At 40.9% G+C, this 21271-nt stretch overlaps 1 protein-coding gene and 1 long non-coding RNA gene across 2 annotated transcripts in view; both read right to left on the reverse strand.

The window, feature by feature from the left end:
- Positions 1–4071: 4071 nt before the first annotated feature.
- LOC130145203 (uncharacterized) lies at positions 4072–9122 on the reverse strand. The gene is made up of 2 exons (XR_008820405.1): positions 8706–9122; positions 4072–4780 (listed from the first exon to the last, which is right to left on the reverse strand). It is a non-coding gene; the product is annotated as an uncharacterized LOC130145203 (long non-coding RNA).
- A 2958-nt stretch (positions 9123–12080) lies between these two features.
- Positions 12081–21271, reverse strand: part of RDX (radixin) — a 41513-nt gene continuing 32322 nt past the window's right edge. Inside the window, exons 9-14 of the mRNA XM_056329804.1 lie at positions 20664–20827; positions 19898–20028; positions 17598–17758; positions 16527–16619; positions 15464–15706; positions 12081–14476 (exon numbers count right to left, since the gene is read on the reverse strand). Coding sequence (XP_056185779.1) covers positions 14312–14476; positions 15464–15706; positions 16527–16619; positions 17598–17758; positions 19898–20028; positions 20664–20827 — 957 coding nt within the window. The 3' untranslated portion in view covers positions 12081–14311. The remainder of the gene's footprint in view (positions 14477–15463; positions 15707–16526; positions 16620–17597; positions 17759–19897; positions 20029–20663; positions 20828–21271) is intronic.

Genomic DNA, 21271 nt, shown 5'->3' on the forward strand with positions numbered 1-21271 from the left:
GGCTCAGGAGGACTTGCCTAAAACCAGCTTGTAGGAGACCCAGGAGACCAGTTCTCATGGGAGTTCTGCCCTGCAGAGGGGTGGGTTGAGGGGCAGGGGTGCCCCACTCTCACCACAGCCAACAGCCAGGTGCTGGGACATACATGTGTGCACCCCGTGTGTGTAGGTCTGCAGATGTTCCTGGTATCCCTCTGTTTAATGGCCTCCATAGTAAGAGTTGGTGTTGTGGGTTGTTTTTTTTCTTGCCCCACTCCCCCCCTCCCCCCCCCAGTTGAACTTCCCAAGAGCAGCTGGTAGGTACGATGGAAATTAAAAGCCACTATTAATTTACATGAGCTGGGCAAAGCATAAGCCAGAGGAGCATGGGGGATGAGGAGCTGGTGATGGATGTTCGCCAGGCAGGTTCCTTATGTCAGGTGGACTCACCTTACAGAGATCCCCGACTGCACCCTGGAACTGGAGCTGCAGCTTTGGTGACTGGATATTCCGCCCCTCGGCCAACAGCCTGATAAGGGGAAAATTGCGTTGGGGTCTTGCCAGGGGTGCTTGGGAGGCAGGGAGAAGGAAATTGGTTTTCATCCACCTATACAAAGCATTCAGGCATGCACAAACCTGGATTTAAAATTACAGAATCATTTAGGTTGGAAAAGAACTTTGAGATAATCAGAACCAACCGTTAACCTGCCAGCACTGCCAGGTCCATCACTAAACCACGTCCCTAACCACTGCATCTACATGTTTTTCAAACACCTCCAGGGATGGTGATTCCACCCCCTCGCTGGGCAGCCTGTTCCAGTGCTTCACCACCCTTTCTGTGAAGAAATTTTTCCTAACATCCAATCTAAATCTGCCCTGGCATAACTTGACACCATTTCCTCTTGTCCTGTCACTTGTTACTTGGGAGAAGAGACCAACACACACCCCCTGCCTACACCCCCCTGTCAGGCAGCTGCAGAGAGCGATAAGGTCTCCCCTCAGCCTCCTCCTCTCCAGGCTGAACACCCCCAGCTCCCTCAGCTGCTCCTCACAGGACTTGTGCCCCAGCCCCTTCCCCAGCTTCACTGCCCTAACTTTAATTTTAAACTGATTTTAATCTGTATTTTGCTAATTTCAGAAATTAGAAATGCTGTTTCAGCAGGAAAACTCCCCGTCTGGGGCAGTGTGCTTTCTTAGCTGCCCTGCTGCTAGAGCCACCTCACGGACCACAGCAGCACCTCTGGCTGCTCCAGCAGATGTCGGTGACTCTGGCATGAGCCACACAGAGTGCCTACAACCACTGACCTGCTGGGGTAAGCCCCAGTGAAATGTTTTTTTTGGGAGGGTGCAGACCACGGTGATTCTCAGCACTGACCTGCTCCAGCATCCACGGGCTGAGCCTCTGCATGGTCTCGTCATGGCCACCACGGCTGAGAGCCAGATGCTCCAGGAACTGCAGAGAGGCATGATGTCGTGTTTGTTTATCCATTTATTGTATACAAGAGGAAATCAATTTCTCTTGGTGCCTTCTGCTACAAAGTCATTTAATTAACACTGAAACGCCACGCACAGGGGACACAGCAGAGCTGCTCACGGTTGGCATGGGCTGCATCTATACAATTGTTTCAGAGAAAGGAAAACGTCAGCACGGTAAAAATGGGAAGTGTTAGCGTGCCACGTGCTGCCAGGAAATGGGGCTGCTACCCTATTCTAAACCTGGATCAGACTCCATGAAAGTTAACTTGTTCACCCCCCCCCTTTCCTTTTGACCTTTAATGCAGTGGGACAACCCCCTCCCGGCAAGCACCACCGCAGGAGCTGCCAGGGCTGGGGAGGCACGCAGGCTGTCATCCACCAACTTGCCAGTGCACATCCACTATGGAAAACAAAGTGGTAGCAGAACTTGAGTCATGCCACTGCAGAAAGGGGGCAAAAAAATGTAAACCGTGTGTAGGCTCCTGCTCTTGCCCCCTGCAGCTGGGGCTGCACACACCCCAGCCACCACATGCCCACCTGCCCAGCCCGGCTGGCTGCAGCCCGGCTGCTTCACACCCAGACCCTGCTGCCGCCGCAAATGTGAAGAGCACTTGTGAAATTAGCGGAAAGACCCATGATGAACTTCTGCAAGGACCAGCAAAACCAGTGGCCAGCCACCAAGTATGAAAATAGCATGGAGGTGGCAGGGACAAGGAAGGAAAAAACCACTTCAAGTGGTGACCAAGTTGCTTTCTGCCTTACAGACCTGGCACTGCTCTTTCACTCTGTGTATTCACAGGCATGATTGAATTCACGCTTTCCTTCCCTGCAGGACAGCGTTTTTCATCATACAACTCTGCTGCAACAATACTTCACCTACGGGTAAATACCAGGCTGCTATTTCCACAACATCATCATCCTCACCAGAGCAAAATCCAGCCCCCCGCCCCAAGGTGACTGACTGAGAAACCTCCTGTGGTCATCCCAGAGGCACGATTGCCACCCCGTGTGGAAGACAGTGACAATTTTCAGCCATCAAGGCTTACAGAAAGCAGCTGCTGCAGTGGATGAGGCAATGGCCCTGGGCTGGGTCCTGCTGCAGCCACCGGTGGGGACCTGCCACCCCCTCCTGGGCCAGCTCAGGCCAGGGACCAGCAGTGGGGTGAACCTGCCCCTTCCAGCTAACGAGCAGCTGTTATAATGATGGGGTGCTATAGCTGGGTGGGAGCAGCTACAGTTTGAACAAAGCTACGATCAAGCAGCAAGAAAGAGCCCAAAGCTTTCATGGCATCAAAATCACTTTCTGTTATGTTTTTGTTTTTAAATCTGGCTGCTAAGCTCCATCACACTTCATCTTGCCCAATTCCCCCTCTGCAGGGCATCCTCCAGAGAACTTTGACACTGACAAGAGAAGCCAAAACACATCACAGGCAGATATTAGCAAAGGCACCAAACAGTAAATAAAATCCTGGGGAACATTTCACAGTTGCACTGAACGTGGATTTCCATGAAAGGGTCTTACTACCTTCCACTGTTAGTACCTGAAGCAAACACAAACTTAGAGAAGGCTGCTTCAAGTGGCAGTTATTGCAGAAACACTTTTAAAATCTGGCTAGAAGTAAAATTCACAGAGATCACAATGCCTTGGCTCCCCTGAGCACCAGGAACATCTCTAACCCACCACACGGGTCAGGGAGAGGAGGCCTGCAGAAACTGTTTTAGAAGAATCACTCAAATGCTGAGCAAGCCAGTCCCCCAGTCCCGGTGCTGGCCCAGACACGCAAAGGCAAAACAGCCCCTGAAATCCCACAGCTCTGGATTTTGTGTTCCTCTTGAGCATCTGGAACCCAAAACCTCATCCACCAGGGGCTGAGCCAGGGTCTCGCTTCAACTGGTGGTGCCCTAGTGTAACCCACCACCAGCTAGAGGCAGGGGAGGCTTCCTTCTGCACAAGCCCTGCAGAGCCGGGGGCCTTCAGCAGGAGGCTGGCCATGACCCACAGCCCGCCCTGCCCACCTGCAGTCCTGAAGGATCCAAACCCTGGCAGGATGGAAAGCCCACAGCCCCTCCTCCACCAGCCCAGGTGGAGGGCTGTTCCCCACCAGGGCAGGAGGCCCAGCAGCGAGCACTCAGGCAGCATCCCGGTTCAATGGGAGGCTTGTGGAGCCCTGAGGCAGCTCCCTCACCCAGCAGTTAGCAGCTAACGATTCTGCTCATAACGCTTCGGCAGCCGTTGCTTCACATCTAAGTCCTCTGACTGATCTGCCTGCACAGTTCCCAATGCAGGAGGCCATCGTGCAAGAAGGCACCGCAAGGGACACAAGTGTTTCCAAGGTTTGGTATATTCCCATGGGATGCTAGCTGAATTTGGGAATAATTCAGGTGCCCATCTACTCAAGTACCAGATTCCTTAATTACCATCTCCCATCTTTTCCTTGAAGAGCGATCCATTCTTTGCAAATAAAGCCTCCCATGGCTTATCTGATCACAGCACAAGACGTTTACCTGGAAACTCCCCTTTGGATTGGTGCCACATAATGAACTTCTCAGAGAAGTGAAAAGCTATTTCACTAGCAACAAGCAACACTGATCATCAAATGAATAGTGATTCTTTGGATTAACGTTAAAACCCATTTATTCAGGCTTTTGTGCAGGGTGCACAACTCAATGCAGTTACGTATACACAGTATGCACATCCCAATAGCATACAAAAAGGCAAGTAGCAACGGGTGCTTACACTCGAAATGTATGTACAGACATTAAATTGGGAGTTTTACATTAGAAAATTATCTGACACTATTCATGTATCATCAAAGCTATTAGAAATTGTGTAGAAAACCAATAAAACTTGGAAAGTATCTACTCTTACTTCACTTTACCCAGGCTGGATATAGAGTCAGGCTTCCCACACCACATCATTTCAGGCCAAAGTCTGCAAGATCCCCAAGCACTTTGAAGAGTCACACCACCTTTCACTCTAGCACATCCCATTACGTGTTAAAGATTAACATATTAGTATTATTTCCTGTTTTTTCTGAGAAGAACAACAGCTCAAACACTTCAAAAAAGCTAATTTTCTCCTGGGGAAAGACAACAGAGGAATGATTTAGAGAGACCATGACAGAACGAAACATTAACAAAATGTTGTAACGGCACTTCCTGGTCCTTCCAAAAAACTCTTCGCGGACCAGGCAGCACCTAATTTAAAGCACTGTAAACTGTCCAGATTTACAGAAGCGCAATAGCAGGCCTTGGCAGACCCCAGGTCTTCTGCTGATCTTTACCTTGTTCCTATCCTAAGGGCTGCAAGAGATCGTACTTTTGTAACCTGCACAAAAAGACACAGAGAGATCAAGTAGATTTAGCAAAAGGATACTACACAGAAACAATAAATAGAAATATGCAGCAACATCATGAGAGCTACACTTCACTCCCTGTAACTACTCTGAATTTCATTTCTGACTGAATTTCATTCCTAAGACGTTGGCAGAATGAGGGAGCGTGAGAAAAAGAACGATTTAAGAAACATGTGGTTCTTGTGGACAAGGCCTCCAAGGACACCCAGAACCCATCTCCATTGTCTTACAGCTTGAAGAGCAGGTCCAACTCTCTTTAACTACTCTTCTATCCCAGAGTCAAATTCTTGCACATACCAGTACAGTTGTGATGCTAAATTTTATCATTATAAAGAACCTAACCTACAATCCACCCAGGGAGTAATTTTAAAGGACTAATTTGCTAATGCAGACAACGTAAACCACAGCCAAGTACGACACTGGTAAGACTGCGTTAAAACTGCTCCCAAAGGTGGCTGAAAGAAGATGTCTTGTGCATAAATACAAACAATATAGGACGTATTTGTAGAACATTCAATCACAGCCAATATGACTTCAGCCAGCTCTTCTTTTTAGCACAGCACATGTGCCGATTGCTGTATTAAGCTCTGGGGGTTAATTTATTCAGTTTGTTGCCTTGCATGAGCCTTTTGGAGAAAAAGGTGAGGACAGCACAAAGAATCTCTCTAAAATTTATCTATCTCCTAAAGTTTAAAGTTCTCTGGTGGAAGTTTTAACAATGAGTCAAAATTTACTTCGGTGAAAATATGTTTCAAAAATCCGTATTTTCCATGTTGATTTTTATGAAAATTCATTGTTGAAGTGGCTTGAAAAATATTTTCCTTTTGCAGAATTACTTCCTTAAATATATTTTGAATAGGCAAAAAATAATCAGTATTTTAAATTCAGCCTTCCTACGGTGTGAACCTCTCTCATTCCGATTGTTTTAGAGAAACACTTCAGCTGTCAGTATTAATAAATCAGAATTTTATTCAAAAGGAAACAGGAAAAAGACTTAATAACCAGATTCTCTTTGTCATTCAATAAGCATAGGGAATTAGTTCCCATTTGAAAGAAACAAGCCCTCAACAGCACTTTTTTACGTTTAGGAGTGCAGCTACAGCCCGTCACACATAGGAACACTAAGTCAAATTTTATACCACAGCCCGTGACCCACACAAATCATTTTCTGGCACAGAGAGTCAGTAGGAATTGCCAGGGCTTGAGCGTAACCAAATAAGCCGTGTGGTTAAGATTTAGGAGCACTTAAACCCACTCATGTCTTAAAAGTCTGACAGCAATTCCAGGCCAGGGGCGGGGAGGAAAAACAGGCTTCTGGCAGCAAGTAAAGCTGTAGACTGGGAAGGTACCACTGAAACCAGTAAAATGCTTCCTGGTACTGAGAGATCCCCAAAATAAGTTTGCAGGAGGATAAAAGCAAACATGCAGGTAAATAGATCCAATTTTGATATCAAGGACAAAACTGAATCATACTTACTGTGCATGCTGTAATATTTTTTTTAAAAAATTTTAAACGCAGTTAGCTTTCAAAGGCCTTATTTCTAAAAAAATATTCAATGTCAAAGTTTATATAAAAACAAGTAGTGACTTGTGCATTTTGCTTTAATACAGCCATTGCAAGACCCAATGCCACATACTGTATTAGAAATCTCCAGTTTACCCATGCTATATAAGAACGTTTTTATATACACATGTGTGTATATACGTATATCAATTACCAAGCTCAGTTAAATGCAAGGCTAATTATAATACTTTTCCCCTCAGAAAACAGTTTCATCCACTAAACTCCAGACTGCAAAGCTAGTTGCAGTGTCACAGGCAAAACATAATTTTACAAAATCACTGGGGAGAAAAAAAAAAAAGGCATTTTAACCCTTAAATTGACAGAATAAGCCACAACAGAAGTAATTCAAGGAAACACGACTGAACAAAGAAATACACAGTATTCTCTTCTCCAGTGGTCGCTAAAGAATCCAGCAAATGTCAGTCAATAAATAATGAAAAGCCTGGTGAATTTTACCAAAGTACTTTGCTACCATAAATTTACTTTGAGCAAAAGCCTGCGTTGCCATACGTAGCTGCCTGCCTCTTGTTTTCACCCTGTAGTCTTAAGTAGTCCACTAATGCAACCTATTTCTTTTGGTAAGTCTTAAGGCTTAGACTTTTTTCCCTACAATGTTTTAAAACTAATAATTATGCAACATCTTCCTTCCTTGTGTTAATTTGCATTCTCATACTGAAACAAAGTTATTTAATTGCATTAAAGCTCTCAGCGATCTAAGCTGAAATCTATTTTTCAGATTAAATACATGGCATGACACACTAGGCAAGGACAAAAAAAGCCCAAACAAAAACCAAAAGCAAAAAAACGCCAGCAGCAGTAAAGCAAGGTGAGACGTAAGAACGCGTTCAGAGACTGGGAAAAACATGTATGAAAAGGGCCACCCAAAGCATACAGAAGCCGCTGCTAGAAAGAAGATTCTGCAGACTTTCTTTTCATGGCTGTGTATGAACAGAGACTGATATGAGATCTTTTCCCCCCTCACACCTGCTTCTCGAAGTCCGGATGAGCTGAAGAGCCACTGGATACCTAACTCCTTCAAGATACCTGCGATTACGCTATGGAGGAGTTAAGCTTCTGCCAGGGTGATCTGCAGACAAGGTTCAAAGCCAGGCAGAAATATAACCGTAACTCTTAAGTAAGAGTCCACATGAAAAAGTCAACTATTTCATGGTTTTTCTTCTTTTCAGTACTTGTACATCCAGGACAACTGCTGTGCAGAAGAGCAAAGCCATAGCACCATGCAGTGGTGCTCAGCTGCTCTGCCGTCTGAGCAGGCGTAACCACCCCGATCCAGCGCTTTCTCTTGCATAGTCCAGGCAGACAGACAAGCTGCACAATGAAAGTGCAGAATTTCTCTCCCACGTGCTTCCATGGGTGTGTGACCCGGGCTAGGCTCAAAGTTGAACCTCGTGGGTGTAAACGCTGATTCAGATCTCCCCCAGTTTCCTGCATGCATTAACAGATCTGCTTTCTGACATTTCCTGTCCTCCAGAATGCTCATAGCAATTATTAACTGCTAAATACAGTTATTTCCTCTATAAGCTGGCATATACTATGCATGCCCGATAAGAAAGCGTGTAGCCAAAATTAATCCAAAGATTATTCTAAAAAGTAGCAGTAATCATTCTAAATTTAAATATGGTCAGTTAGCTGGCTTTGCTGAAAACAACAATGTAAGATCCCAAACGCAAAAGAAGAAAGAAGAGCAGCTGTGTTTTCACATGGTTCAGAGAAATACAACAAGCGGCACTGAGCCACAAGATGGATGCCCAAAACTCTGTTTGCAAGAGAAGAGATTCAAGAATTCAAAACGTGAATTAAATTGAAGAACTATCAAGGATAGGAAACATGCACCAGAAGTGCCAATTAATGATACAAAGATTTCTTAGTATTTTTAGAGATTTTTCTGATGTGTGAACAAGCTTGCTGTCCTGTCTCAAGTCCCGAAACGCTGAACCTGCTCACTCAAATGTAAACAAATTTGTTCCCAGCAATAAAGGCAGCAGCGGCAGCATCAACTGGTCTGTGTATTCTGGATGTAACCCTACGCCTTCTCAACTTACTTTGCTAAAGACCTAAGTGCACTCAGCAGAAAAGTTTTCAGCCTCAGACCCGATGCAAATGAATCTATTTCTGGCAATACAACTGTAATTACCATATTCATAGAGATAATTAATTAATCAGAAGTGCTGCTTAAATAAAGGTAAAGTGCAATTATTTCAACTCATCAGCACAATGTATTCTAAGAAAACATTTGAGACGGTAGTTAACCATGTACTGGAAGCTCGGTTTAGCAGAATATTACTGAAGTTATAGGTTAAGAAGTTAAATACCGTATCAAGTTTAACGAAGAAGTCAAGGGTGAATAAGAAGCATGAAAGCTGAGGCTGCGGGGAGCTGCAGACTTGATAAGAGATCCAGCGGAGTTCAGTGTACGTGGTCATGGAGCCCTCTATGCAGTTACTGTTTCACATGGGTTTCGCGTTGCTGGAACAAGCAGCCGGCAGCTAGAACCTCGCCTGTACACAACTCATCAATGCAGAGATGCTCTTGGGCAAAACTATCAGACTCCAGAGGATGTCTTCTGCTGAAGTTTAATAAGAGTTTAGTATACAGAGGCCAGGCTGGGTCCACATGGCCTTAAGAACTCCAAGACCTTTCACTATTGAGCAGCAGGCTTTCTAAAAGCCTTCAGCTAAATATTCAGATAGTAGCAACTCCTCTTGCATAAATAAGAGTTTAAAAGCAAACAAAACAAAAAAAAAACCCTAAACAAACAGGCAAAAAAAAAAAAAAAAAAAAAAAGAAAAGAAGCAGCAATGCAATTGTCCTACCTCTGACCTCGATCTCTTTTCGCCTGACCCACTTATCCAGAGCACAGGGAACATTAACTCTTACACACATGTGCATTAGGAATATTTGCACCAACCAGGCCGCCTCCTTTGATGTGCATTTCCATCTCCCCTCATTTCTTCCGCTGCCTAAAGCCTACTGCTGCGAACAGAAACTCTTTGACACGTTATTTACAAAAGCCAATAAAAACAACTAATGGAGGAATCCCAACAATTCGAAATGCTCCGTTTCCCTTCACTAACTTAAACTTTGTCTTTCCCTGAACTATGAGCCGTGTGGGCATAATCTATCTCTTCCTGAGTACCTATAGAGTATTGCAGCCACTGCTGCAAATATAGCGGTCCCTTCTTGTGAATAAATGTGATGGTTTGGGACTGGAGGTTGGGGGGCAGCAGAGCAGGCAGGCTCTTTGGGCTTTGGTGAGTCCAATTTATTCACATAAACGAAACACATACATTTGACATGTCAGCAGCCTCTTCGCATGGAAGGGGGAAAAAGCAAAACAAGTTGAAGTTTCTTTAACTGCACTCCAAAGGAGCAGTTTATCAGCTCGGAGTCTGCAGGTAGTAAAGTGAACACAAGTGACAGACACCGTGAATCAAACCAAAATCGGGTAACTGGCCTACGCCTATAAAACAGGGCTCACCTCTGTGAAATGAAAAGCGCAACTCCCTCCAGCAAACTGACTGCTCAATTTGCTGAACGAATTACTGGTCACACACGGTGAATTTACGGATGCTGCAATAGTACACTGAACAGGAGTTCTCAACACAAGTGAGTAAATAGGCCAGTTAAGGATTCTAGCTTACCACATCTGTGTTTTGGTTTTGTTTTGCTTGGGTTTGGGGTTTTTTTCTTCCTCCTTACAGCCTTCTACCATTACTTTTCACCATTACGCCATCCCTTTCAGCCCTGAGCCCCTTCTTGCTGCTGACTGGGTCCCCAACCTGGGAAAAGGACCTGTCACGTAAAACTCACATGCTTGCAGACCAGTTGGTTGAGGCAAGAATTGGCACTGGCCTGCTCAGCAGAGCAGAGGGACACACCACCTGGCAGATGCCCACGGTGGCCAGCCAGAGCCATCTCCTAGCCACCCACACAGCTGACCAGGCAGCCTGGGATTTCAGCTGGGAGGCAGGTACTCTCCATCTCTAAGCACAAACAACGGAACGTGCTCTGAGGGGGACAAAGAAATTGCCCCAGCTTGTATGCTGATCCATTGACACTTACTACATTTTCCACGAAAATCTTATCACCCGGCCAAGATACATTAAGTTGTGTGTATGAGACAACTTCTATTAGTAAGTGAACTTTGCTCTTTGGCAAGGAAGCTTTCAAATTTCTTCTGTTGATATTTTTACTCAGTACATTTATAAGCACTGGCATCAACAACCTCATCCCACTGAGATACATCTTTGTTACAATCCCCAATTCTTGAAACTAATCTGATGTCTTGGAGAACAACTTTTTAGATTATCCACGTGGAAACAGATATAGAAAATGCTTGCATAAAGTTCCTTTACAAAAACAAAAGGTTTTAAAATATAGATCTAAATGATTAGTTCTTTTAAAAACTTAAGAAAACCTATGGAGAAAGTACCTCAATTATAAGTTTAAAATGTTTCATTTAGAACAAACCTCCTTTTTCCTCAGAGGTGCTTAAGCAGGAACAGCCCTAGAGAACATGTTTTAAGAAAGAGGCAAAAAGCACAATAATGCTTTCCAAACTGCGTTTAAAAAGTCAGACATTAATTTCTTTCCATTTTGGAAAAAATAATCTCAGTATACAAGAAACATACTCGAAGAGTACAACCAACAGAAAAATGTAGGTTTTGATGTGCAGAGGGGACTACTTCAGTGAGACAGAACATCTTGTTTCACATCGAGGCATGTTGGGTGATGATATTAGTGCCCCTGTTTACAAGCCGGAATTATTTTGCATCCTTTTCTCTCCACCTCAAGAGCACATTTTATATAAACCTTTCAAAAGCACTTACCTCGCCTTTTAAGCACAATATTCTGAAATTACATACCTACACAGACGCTCTCTAACAAGTGAGAAACCTCAAATCTACTGCTTCAGCAGGAGGGACTCCAAGAAAGTATAAACTAGAAATATGAATTAAAACATGTACTTGATACTTTTAACGATGCATCATAGCAATTCTGCCATATGGAGTAACAAAAAGAGTCATGTGCTTGTATTGAGTGAAAGGCCAAACAAATACAAGACAGAATGGAATGTCACCTGAGAGGAGATCTAATTTCTGAGAGCTGCTTAGCACATTAGTTTGTATACCTACTTACACAGGACTGTTCCTGCCTTCTCCAAGTGTACTAGACAGGTGAAAAAGCCCATAAACTTGCCATTACCTAAAACATACGGCCATGCATGTATTTGACAGCACGACCCACTATAACGTGCAGCATCAAAAAAACATGTCAAGGTTTCTCGATGCTTTAGACATTGACCTGTTAAACTAAACTTCACTTAACCAGGGGCTAAGCAATATGTAGCAAGTGATTGAAAGTTCTTACATTACCAATAGAGCCCTTACATGGCTGAATTACCCTCTGTTCTCGAGAGACAATTTGCTCTGATGATTCACATCCTGTTTTGAATCAACAATCAATCACCAGTGCTTCCTCCCAGCTGTATGTGGTAATTTCTTAAGCAGAGTACCACCTCTAGGGATACAATTTGAGTATTTTTTTTTATTTCATTCTGACCAGAGCATGAAACAAAAGATGATCAAAATTTGTGTATACTGCTCTGGAAAAAGGCTATTACAGTGTGTTTAGTAAAGCTGTCAGAAATAAAGGGCATTAAATAACAACAATGGACCTCAGAGAAATTAACTGTATCTCTTTATTGTTAACCAATGAATGTTATCCAAAATAGTAGATGTAATTGTAGCTTAATTGTACAACACAAAACATGATGCTAAAGGAAAAAGCATGTGGAAAATTACTTCACCAAGTAATCATTAAATGTATTCTTAGTATTTCTGCACCAGTAAGTGTTCCCAACAGCTGGTGACAGCAGCTATTACCACTTTGTTCATCATGAAAATCCATATTACAAATGGTTGTTCCTGGTTGTTTAGAAAAAAAAAAAAAAATCACACAGCTTTATAAATGGATCTAATCCATTTAGCCCTAATCTAGATATTGTAGATTTATGAACAACAAACTTTACTGCTATTTTTTCCCAACACTGAAACTGATGTATCAGTGTTAGTGCACACTTTCCAGGGAAAAATGAAAACTCACTGGAAGCACAGTATTTCACCTGCCATGGCAAACTGTTCAAATACTTTAGAAATTTGCTTAAGCTTCAGTGTATGAAGCCTATGAAACAAAACCTGTTCTTACAATGCACTGCAAGTAGAAACACTAGCTTCCACCAAGCAGCATTTTGAAGCATGTGCACACCATCCGCACATCAGTCTTCAAGGTCAACCAGATATGTTTAGCCCCACAAACCAAAAATATATTAACGTATCTTTATTTTATTTTCATGATGTCACCCCACATAGCCAATCTTTAACTCTGCAAAATAAAAAAAAAACTCAGTTGAATTGTTCATAAGAAATTTAAACCTATTGTGCATGAAAAAAATGTTTAATAAAATGGCAAATTTTAATAGATAAGTGTAAATTTATGAGTGCATAATATCAAACAGAAGAGAGCTGAACCATCCTCAGAGAAAGCAGGGTTCTTCCACTGTAGACATTTACTAGAGTACTGTAACAAAAGTAATAACTGCAGTCCACGTTAACTGTAAATCTAAAGTTCAATTTCTAAGTTAAGTTTCTCAAAAAAGTATTTTTTTTTTTTCCAAGAGGGAAAGGACTTATTAAACAATGATCTGATATCATTATGACAATTACAATACTAGCTTCACTGAAAACTGAAGCTATGAACACTTTTACTTCAATTCTGGGAACTTTCATTTTGTATTTGGAAACTTGAAACCAAATTAACTGACATCCACATCTGCACCCCTCCCAGGAGATAGTATACCAGTGACACATTACAGCTTTAAAACACAAAAGATGCTTTTACAATTTAAATTCATAAGGCAGTTAAGACAGTATTTAGCACTATAAATCCATCTTAAAGTAAAACAAAATCCTAGGAATAAAGGCTCCTAGCATTCTATGATATCACTGTGTAGCGATAAGTCAATTTCAAACAGTTTTTTTCATGGTGTTTGAAGGACCAGTCATCATGTACATAGTAGTGAGGTAGGATACTGTCCCCTCCCTGGGACTGATGTTTTCATATGCTCCCTTGCCAGAAAGGTCCAGGTCTCTCTACTGCAAATAAAATAATTACAAGCAAATAGCACATGAAGTTTTGCATTTTTGTTTTCCTTTGCTGCATTAGAACGTTTTGCACATCTGTAAAGGATCACCTAGGAAAAGCAATACTTATTCAAGCCTATCGGCAGCCATGCGCTGCCCACAGGTAGTGTTCCATTTAAAAATATTTCCTGGAACTACCACCTGCCATCCAGACCTTTGTGAACAGGCAGGCAAAGAAAACCATCAATGATGACAGGACATGAAACACCAAAGAATTTCACTTGGGAGGAAAAAAACCATAACCCACAAAACCACCAAACCTAAAAGTCAGCAATATCAAACTCTTAATGGTGTAGCTACATCGAAAAATGTAGTTTTAAACTTCATACTAAAATAGCACCTATCCAGTTTAGGTTCAGTTCCATTCTTCTATTTCTTAATTTTTAAGCAATATATACACTTGTCAGTCATTATATACTTCACATCAGTTTCCAAAGGGAAAAAAAGAAAAAAAAAGGAAACAATGAAACTGAAAACATGATTGGGAAAAAACTGCTATCATTCTCCACACCCTCCTCCCCCCCAAGAAACCTAGGGATGACAGACTGCCTTGTGGTTGAATAGCTTTCCCTAAATTTGTCTTCTAGCCACTGTAGTCAAACTGGTATTAAGTGCTTTGGCAAAATGGGGTGCAATCCATCAAATCTGCAAAGGCCTGCTTTTTTCTCTGTTGGTGGTTCAGCTTTACGAGGAACATATATGCAAAGTAACAGCTCTCACATTGCTTCAAACTCATCAATACGCTGCTTTGTATTGCCTTGTCGGATTTGTCGAAGAGTCTTGTACTTATCACGGCCTGCTTTAACATTCTCAGCATGAAGGACATCATTTTGTGTTTTCTTGGTTTCATCTCTGGCTTGAGCCAACTCAGAACTTAAAGCCTGTTGAATAAAATATTTACATTTAAGTGCTTTGACTAATCTTCTAATGGTTCTGGAATTTCTGATAACAACTGTTCTGCAACTTGGATAAGGATTTCTTGAATGCCAACCTATGAAATGCTTGTTGTGCTGTTCAGTAACTCAAGTTGTGAGGTGTATCAGAAAGACTGCAGAGGGAAAGAGAAAACAGGATTCTTTCCTTACGCAAGTGTGGGCATCAAACTAAGAAAAAAACGGCCTCATGCCATAACATCCAAGAAGAAAGGGACTAGCAGGATAAAGCAGGAGAATGACCTTGTTTTTCAATTTCTGCTTGAGTAAAGACAGCTCTTGTTTATCTCCCTTATCCTGTTCAGCAACTGACTTAGCAAAAAGGATATTACACATACCCACTACTAAGATATTGCTGCCAGAAAAAGAAGCAGCTTTCCATTTCTTTTATTCCTTCCCAAACAGACATTTCATAACAAAGCAAAGGGTTGCAACTAACATAGATTATTATACTTTGAGGGGTAAGACTAGTCTAGGAGGAAATGCTCTGTTTCAAGGAAATGAGATTAATCCAAAATGGGCATAATTCAGTTTTTGCATTTACAACAGTTGTGAATGATTGCAAACACAACAAATACTATTATTAAGCAAGCACCTGTTCATACCACTTCACGAAGTTCAGTATTGAGAAAGGAAGGCATTATGTGTTAACATTTAGTGTCCTGGACATTAAATAATTATTAGAAATGTTTACTGTCCAATGTGACAACATTCTAGTACTTTTAAGCTGTAAAGCACAATCTTACATCCAATCTTTTTATCTGTTCTGCTTCTAGAACACTATGAATGATATTCGTTGGTAAATTAGTAATAAACCTAGTAAATTACAAAAAGGATGTTCCCTTGGCACACTGTAATTTCAATGAGACTTTTGACAAATAATGAATGAAAACCCAAAGCCTGAATTACGTGGATACAGCTATGAATCTTCATTACCTGGAGCTGTTTCTTAACACGTTCATTTTTCTGTGTTTCTGTTACCCGTTCTTCCTCACTCCTGTGATTCATGACACCATCAGAAGACAGTTCTGCACTGGCTTCAGCATTGTTCTCATCATGTTCATCATGTTCATTCTCTGTTGGAGGAATAACTGGCGGGGGAGGAGGTGGAGGAGGAGCAGACATCACAGATTTCAGTTCTTCTTTGGTTTTTTCCAAGTCCTCTTGTGCTGCAAAAGCCTAAATATAGTAAAGAGTATTTAGCATTTTAAAAAATTGTTTATGAATTTTCAGAAAAATGATGTTTTCTGACACACAGAAACTGTCCTTTATAAATGACACTACAAGCTTAAGCACTGAAAATTTTTAAATAGGAATGCAGGGTAAAAAAAGACATGACTCAAAACCAGCTGTACTGCCCAGCTATTTCCAGCAGTAGACAAGAGAAGGATGAGAGAGTAGGGCAGTTATACTGATTGCTTTAGAGCTCTCCTAGCCTCCTGAAATTTGAGGCTCAGGGACTTCCTAAATCAAAGGTAATGTCTCCAAATTTCATATTCAACCAGAATTTGTTCATCACTTTTTAAATCTGTCCACACAAGCAGTATTCACATCCCACAGCTAATTGCAGATTTTGAGAAAAAAATACTATTTTGCTTTAAACTGTTGTCCAGTTGCCTTTGATGTGCCTTTGTTACTGTTCTGGTTTGTCTTTTCACCACGACTCATGATTTTATACACCTCCCCCCTGAGGTGTTTTCTTTTCCAACACAAAGCTCCAACCGATTTCATCGCCATACATAAGGAAACCATTTCAAATCTTTGACCATACCTTTGATGAGAATTTCCCCCCATCATGACTATTTAATATGAAGAAATTAGCTAAATAGAAGTATAGGCTGGCTTCAGTAGACTGGAGAACAAAAACCTTTAAGAAAGGCTTCTCTGAAGCCTACGGGGAAAGGGAGAGATTCAACCCCATGGACTTCCAGTGGGATTTCCATGCTCATTTCCCTTAGTTTCTTTGAAGTTCTGACTTCACACAGCATGAGCTCATTACTTTGTGCTGCCATTCTGAGGCTTCCTCTTCTTTTTTTTTCTTGGCCTCCTCTAGAAGTGCAATCTTGGCAGTGAATTCAGCAAGTTCTGCTGCCTGAAACAAACAAATCAAATAGAAGTTTTAATTTGGCATCATTTTGGTTGTGCAGTGGAAGAAAGCAGAGCCTTTGCTGTGATCCGACTTGAAAAGAGTACCATCCATCACTTCTCTGCTAAAAACCAAAATTTTAAGCATACATGACAGAGGGAATGAGTCTATACTCTTGCCAGATGGAAATAAGTCCAAAAAAAAAAAAAAAATTGTCTTTGCACTTCCAAAGCCTGGTGGAAAAGAGCAAGCTGTAGTTACAAACCAGCATTTAGGGCTATTTCAGTTTAATACAATATTAATAGTTCCACCAATAAGATTATAATTCTGGACCACATTCTCAGTATTATTAAGCTAAATCTTGCCTTCAGAATTGTGTCCTACGTTTACAGAAAATCGAAAGCTGTTTTACAGTTGAGAAATCATTTGTTCTATTTTCATGCCTTTCTCAGTTATTACATGCAAATCTTGATTTAGAAGTAGTCTAGCACAGAATTTGAGAAGATACTGTAAATGCTGGAAACAGAGGCAAAAAACCCCACCCACTGACCCCCCAAAAAACCCTTCAAAACCCCAAACTACAGTGCCACCAACTCACCACCACCACCACGCTTCAGAACAGACCTGCCTCAGAGAACAGGCTTCCCAGTGGACTGCAGAAGGAAGCTACTCTTGTTCTTAGCTGAATAAGCCTGACACTATTAGAAGGAGAATGTAATAAGTGTTGTCACTCTGAAATGTCCACTTCATTTAATTTCCTACAGCTCTGGGGTTCTATTTTTTACTTGCAAAAACTGGCAAATCCAATGCAGTTTTCTAAAAAAGTTCTCATGACAATCCATAACAGTATTTTCCATACTTTTACATGTGTTTCAATATGCTTAGCCATTTGACAAAACAGATATAATCAAGAATAAAGGCTAAATTCTCAATTATCTTTTCCAACTTGTTTCAAAAGGTTTAAATAGGGTTAAAGCTTCTTACTAGCTGCTCCTGGTTCTTCATCTGATCAGCTGCCTGCTTGGCTAGAGCAGCTTTAGCTTCCTCAGCTGCTCGACGCTCTTTTTCCAGCCGCTCTGCTTCCTCTTTTGCACGCTTTCGTTCTTGATCCAGTTCTAGAGCTCTCCTAGTCTGCTCCTCTAGCTCTGCCAAAAGGAACGTTTGCAGATAAGGTATTACTACCTAGCTCTTCCTCATACATAACACAGATAACAACTGTAACACACTTAAAATAACGTAGAAAGATGACAAAGACTTACAAGGCTGCCTCAAGCTATGAAGAGCTGTTGAGCATGTTACCTGAAGCTATGCTCTGTGCTTGATTCCCTCCATCCCCAGCAAGACATACTTTGGATATACTTCATCTCACCTGACAGTTATCACAGCCCAGCATTTCAGAAAATTAATCACCTCACTGATAAAAGTAAACACCCAAATACATGTACATGTATTTGTACGTATATGCACATACGCCCTCACTCTTACTACTAAGGAGACTTTATATACATTGAATCATACTCTTTCAGTAAAAGAGCAAGCCCCTCTTCTATTCTATTGAAATGCCTGACAAAGACTCCTTAATGCAACTTAGGCAATTTAGGCACGTGCCTCCAGCACAATGGTCTAAGACCCATTGGAAGGGTCAGAAAAACTCTGTAGAACAGAGCCAAAAAGATGCAAACAGGAAAATTTCAGATCAAGGGAGCGATAATATTTGTCTAGCTGCCTGGTTAGCAAAATACTGCAATCTAAAGGGCAGAACAACCTTGAGTGAAATAGGACGTAGTAATAATCTACCAGTTCTGCAAGGTAAGATTTGCACAGGCAAAATACATTCCTCTGATGTGCAAAATGAAGTGACTATGAAAAAAACTCCTCCTGAAGTTCCTTGCTGACTTTAATGACAAATTTTCCACTATGTTTTTGTCTAGGCACAGCTGCCATAGATTCCTTCACCAGAAAACCTAAACAACTGCTCAGTTAATGGAACGATCCATTTACCCTTCACCACAGGCTTTAATACCATAAAAGCTCCTCCCCAGGTATGCTGACACATGCTTAATCTTTACACTTGTAGTTTTAAGTACGTCTCGTGTAATCAATATTCTTCCATTTGTTTCTGAGGTCTATGACTTCAGTTACAAAATTAAACGAACGGTATTACAAGTATGTGGAGTTGTACTAAAGCAGTACTTAGCAAATGAAATAAAATGCATAAATGTTTAAAAATGCTACTCAAAATCTTTCTGTGAAGATGGAGAACACGTAACTACCAAGTCAACTAAAGAATGCAGACATCATTTATATAAACCCTTTTCCATATGTGAATAGAAAGCTAAAAAGACCAGCAACACATAAACATTATATATTGAATCAGAAGTTACGCTATATCGCTTACAGAAGTTATGAGAAAGCATATATATCGTTAAACCTTTAGAATCACCCTGACACTGTTTTGTGCTGAACTAAATAGCTCTCACTTAAACAATTCCAAGGCACAGTTCACGTGTTACCTGTCTGGATGTGTCCAACCTGTTCTGCACTGAAAGACTGAAAAATGCAGGGGCAGAGCTGGAGAATAGTGCCAGGCACATGTTATTTATGTGCACAGGTTTAGTCAGTAATTCTCTCTATAATGCCTGAAGCCAACAGTTATGAACATGAGAGGAAAAAAACTTTTATGAAGGTGAACCCAACCTGAAGCAAAACAAGAACATGGAGAGGAGCAACTGGGAAGGAGCAGCAGCAGGGACTCTATGGGGTGGTTCAACACAGAGCTGTGATTGGTGAAACCACATTAATTCACTAAAAACTGACAAGATTTTAGTTTTAAAATTCTCAAGACTTATAAGGGAATAGGAAAATGAAGGAACAACCCAAATGAAAAGTTAAATTCAACAAAATCCTAAAAGGAAATACTTTGAATTTTCCTCTCCAATTTCCCTGTTCCCTCCAGCTCCAGGTTTTCAGCACTTCAAGCACTTCATAATTCTGAGTTGAACTGTGTAAACATTCATTTCCTTTTTATTAGAGTGAAACTTTTGCTATATTTGTAATATAAAACCAATTCCTAATATACACACATATACATGCATACCATCTCATAACTCTTAACACTGAAAAATAATCTCTCAAATAATACACCACTAAATTCTTGTTATTATTAGTAAAATAAATAAATAAAACACAAAAAGCAACAAAAACCCACACATACCAGCAGAACTGTGGAACTGAACTAAATATTGTTATCAGATATAAGAAATCCAGGACCAGCAAGAGCTCACCTTTCTGAGCTTTCATTGTTTGTTCCTCGATTTGTCTTAAGCGTTCCATTAATTCTTCCTTTTCACGCTCTATTCTTTCCTTTTCTTTTTCTGCCATCTCCCTCTTTTTCTTCTCATTTTCTAATTGTGCCCTGAAAAAAAAAATAGTAAAAGTTTTTCTAACCTCAGATTAAATTCTAGCCTAAGGATGCTAGTAGCCTGTTTTTCAGTTTACTCAACTACAGCAGAAGCACGTTATTTTAAGTGTTTCAAATTCTGTTTACAATGCAAGAACCACCAAATTTCTGCTTCAAAATACTTTGCATAAAACCAATTTATGAACAGAATTGATTAGCAACATTGGTTATGGTTCGACCAGGTAAATCCACAATTACACCTGCATTTTAGACATGATGTTCCATCTGGACTAGAAATGGTAACAGTATTTTTTAAAATATACAAAAGGTAAGCCATGACATTCTGAACTTGCTTTAAACGTTCACCCGTAGAGTATAAATGTCCCTAAGGATCAAGCAACAGAGTTAAGCCTGTTTCACAAAAACATGAGAAACAAGGGTACAGCTACTATTACTATGCTGAAAGCTCAAAACCGATACTGCTTTCTATTAAGACAGGTGAGCCAAGCCACTCCACAAGCCTGCTCACATATTACAGAAAGAAAAGCAGCTCTTTTTTCTAGAATGCCAAGATGTCTGATATTCTATGACTTAGTTTTCTTAAAAGGGTAGAAGAATTTTTTTCTCTTTCACGGAAGTTTTTTAATTACCTTTCCAATTGTTTCTGATGTTTCTCCTCTCTAGCTTGGGCCTTCATCTGTTGCACTTCAATTGTATCAGGTTTCCTCCTCCTCATGTACAATTCATGATTTCCCATACACAGTGCCAAAATTCGCTTGTTAATTCTCAGTCGGGGTGCATAAAAAACAAAATCCTAGCAAAAATAATTTCAGCAAATCCATTAATCTAAAAATACAGTTGTGACAAGATTCAAACCATTACTGCATGCTTGCATTTTTTAAATTTAAACTTAAAAGTATTTTGACATTCATCCTCTGAGCAATCCAACACCATAATCTATACATCTAGTTACTGTCAGGAACTTGCAAGATAAATTCAAAATTACACCTGGATGCCTCCTTGTGGAGGTTAAATAAAAATTATCTTTTGTAAACTAGCTACACTTCTGAAAAAGTAAGACTGTTCTCTACTCTTACTTCTGAAGAGTTTTGACCTAGAAAGTCTCATGAAATGTGCCCCTGTAATACAAAAAAAAGAAAAATATAGGTGGGAGGCCAGAGAATTTAGCATCTTTTCAACACAACACGAAATATTAATTGACTTAAATTTTAAAAAAAAGCAGCAATCTTAAAAGTAT

This window comes from Falco biarmicus, chromosome 2, assembly GCF_023638135.1.
Source record: "Falco biarmicus isolate bFalBia1 chromosome 2, bFalBia1.pri, whole genome shotgun sequence".
NCBI classification, from domain to species: Eukaryota; Metazoa; Chordata; class Aves; order Falconiformes; family Falconidae; genus Falco; species Falco biarmicus.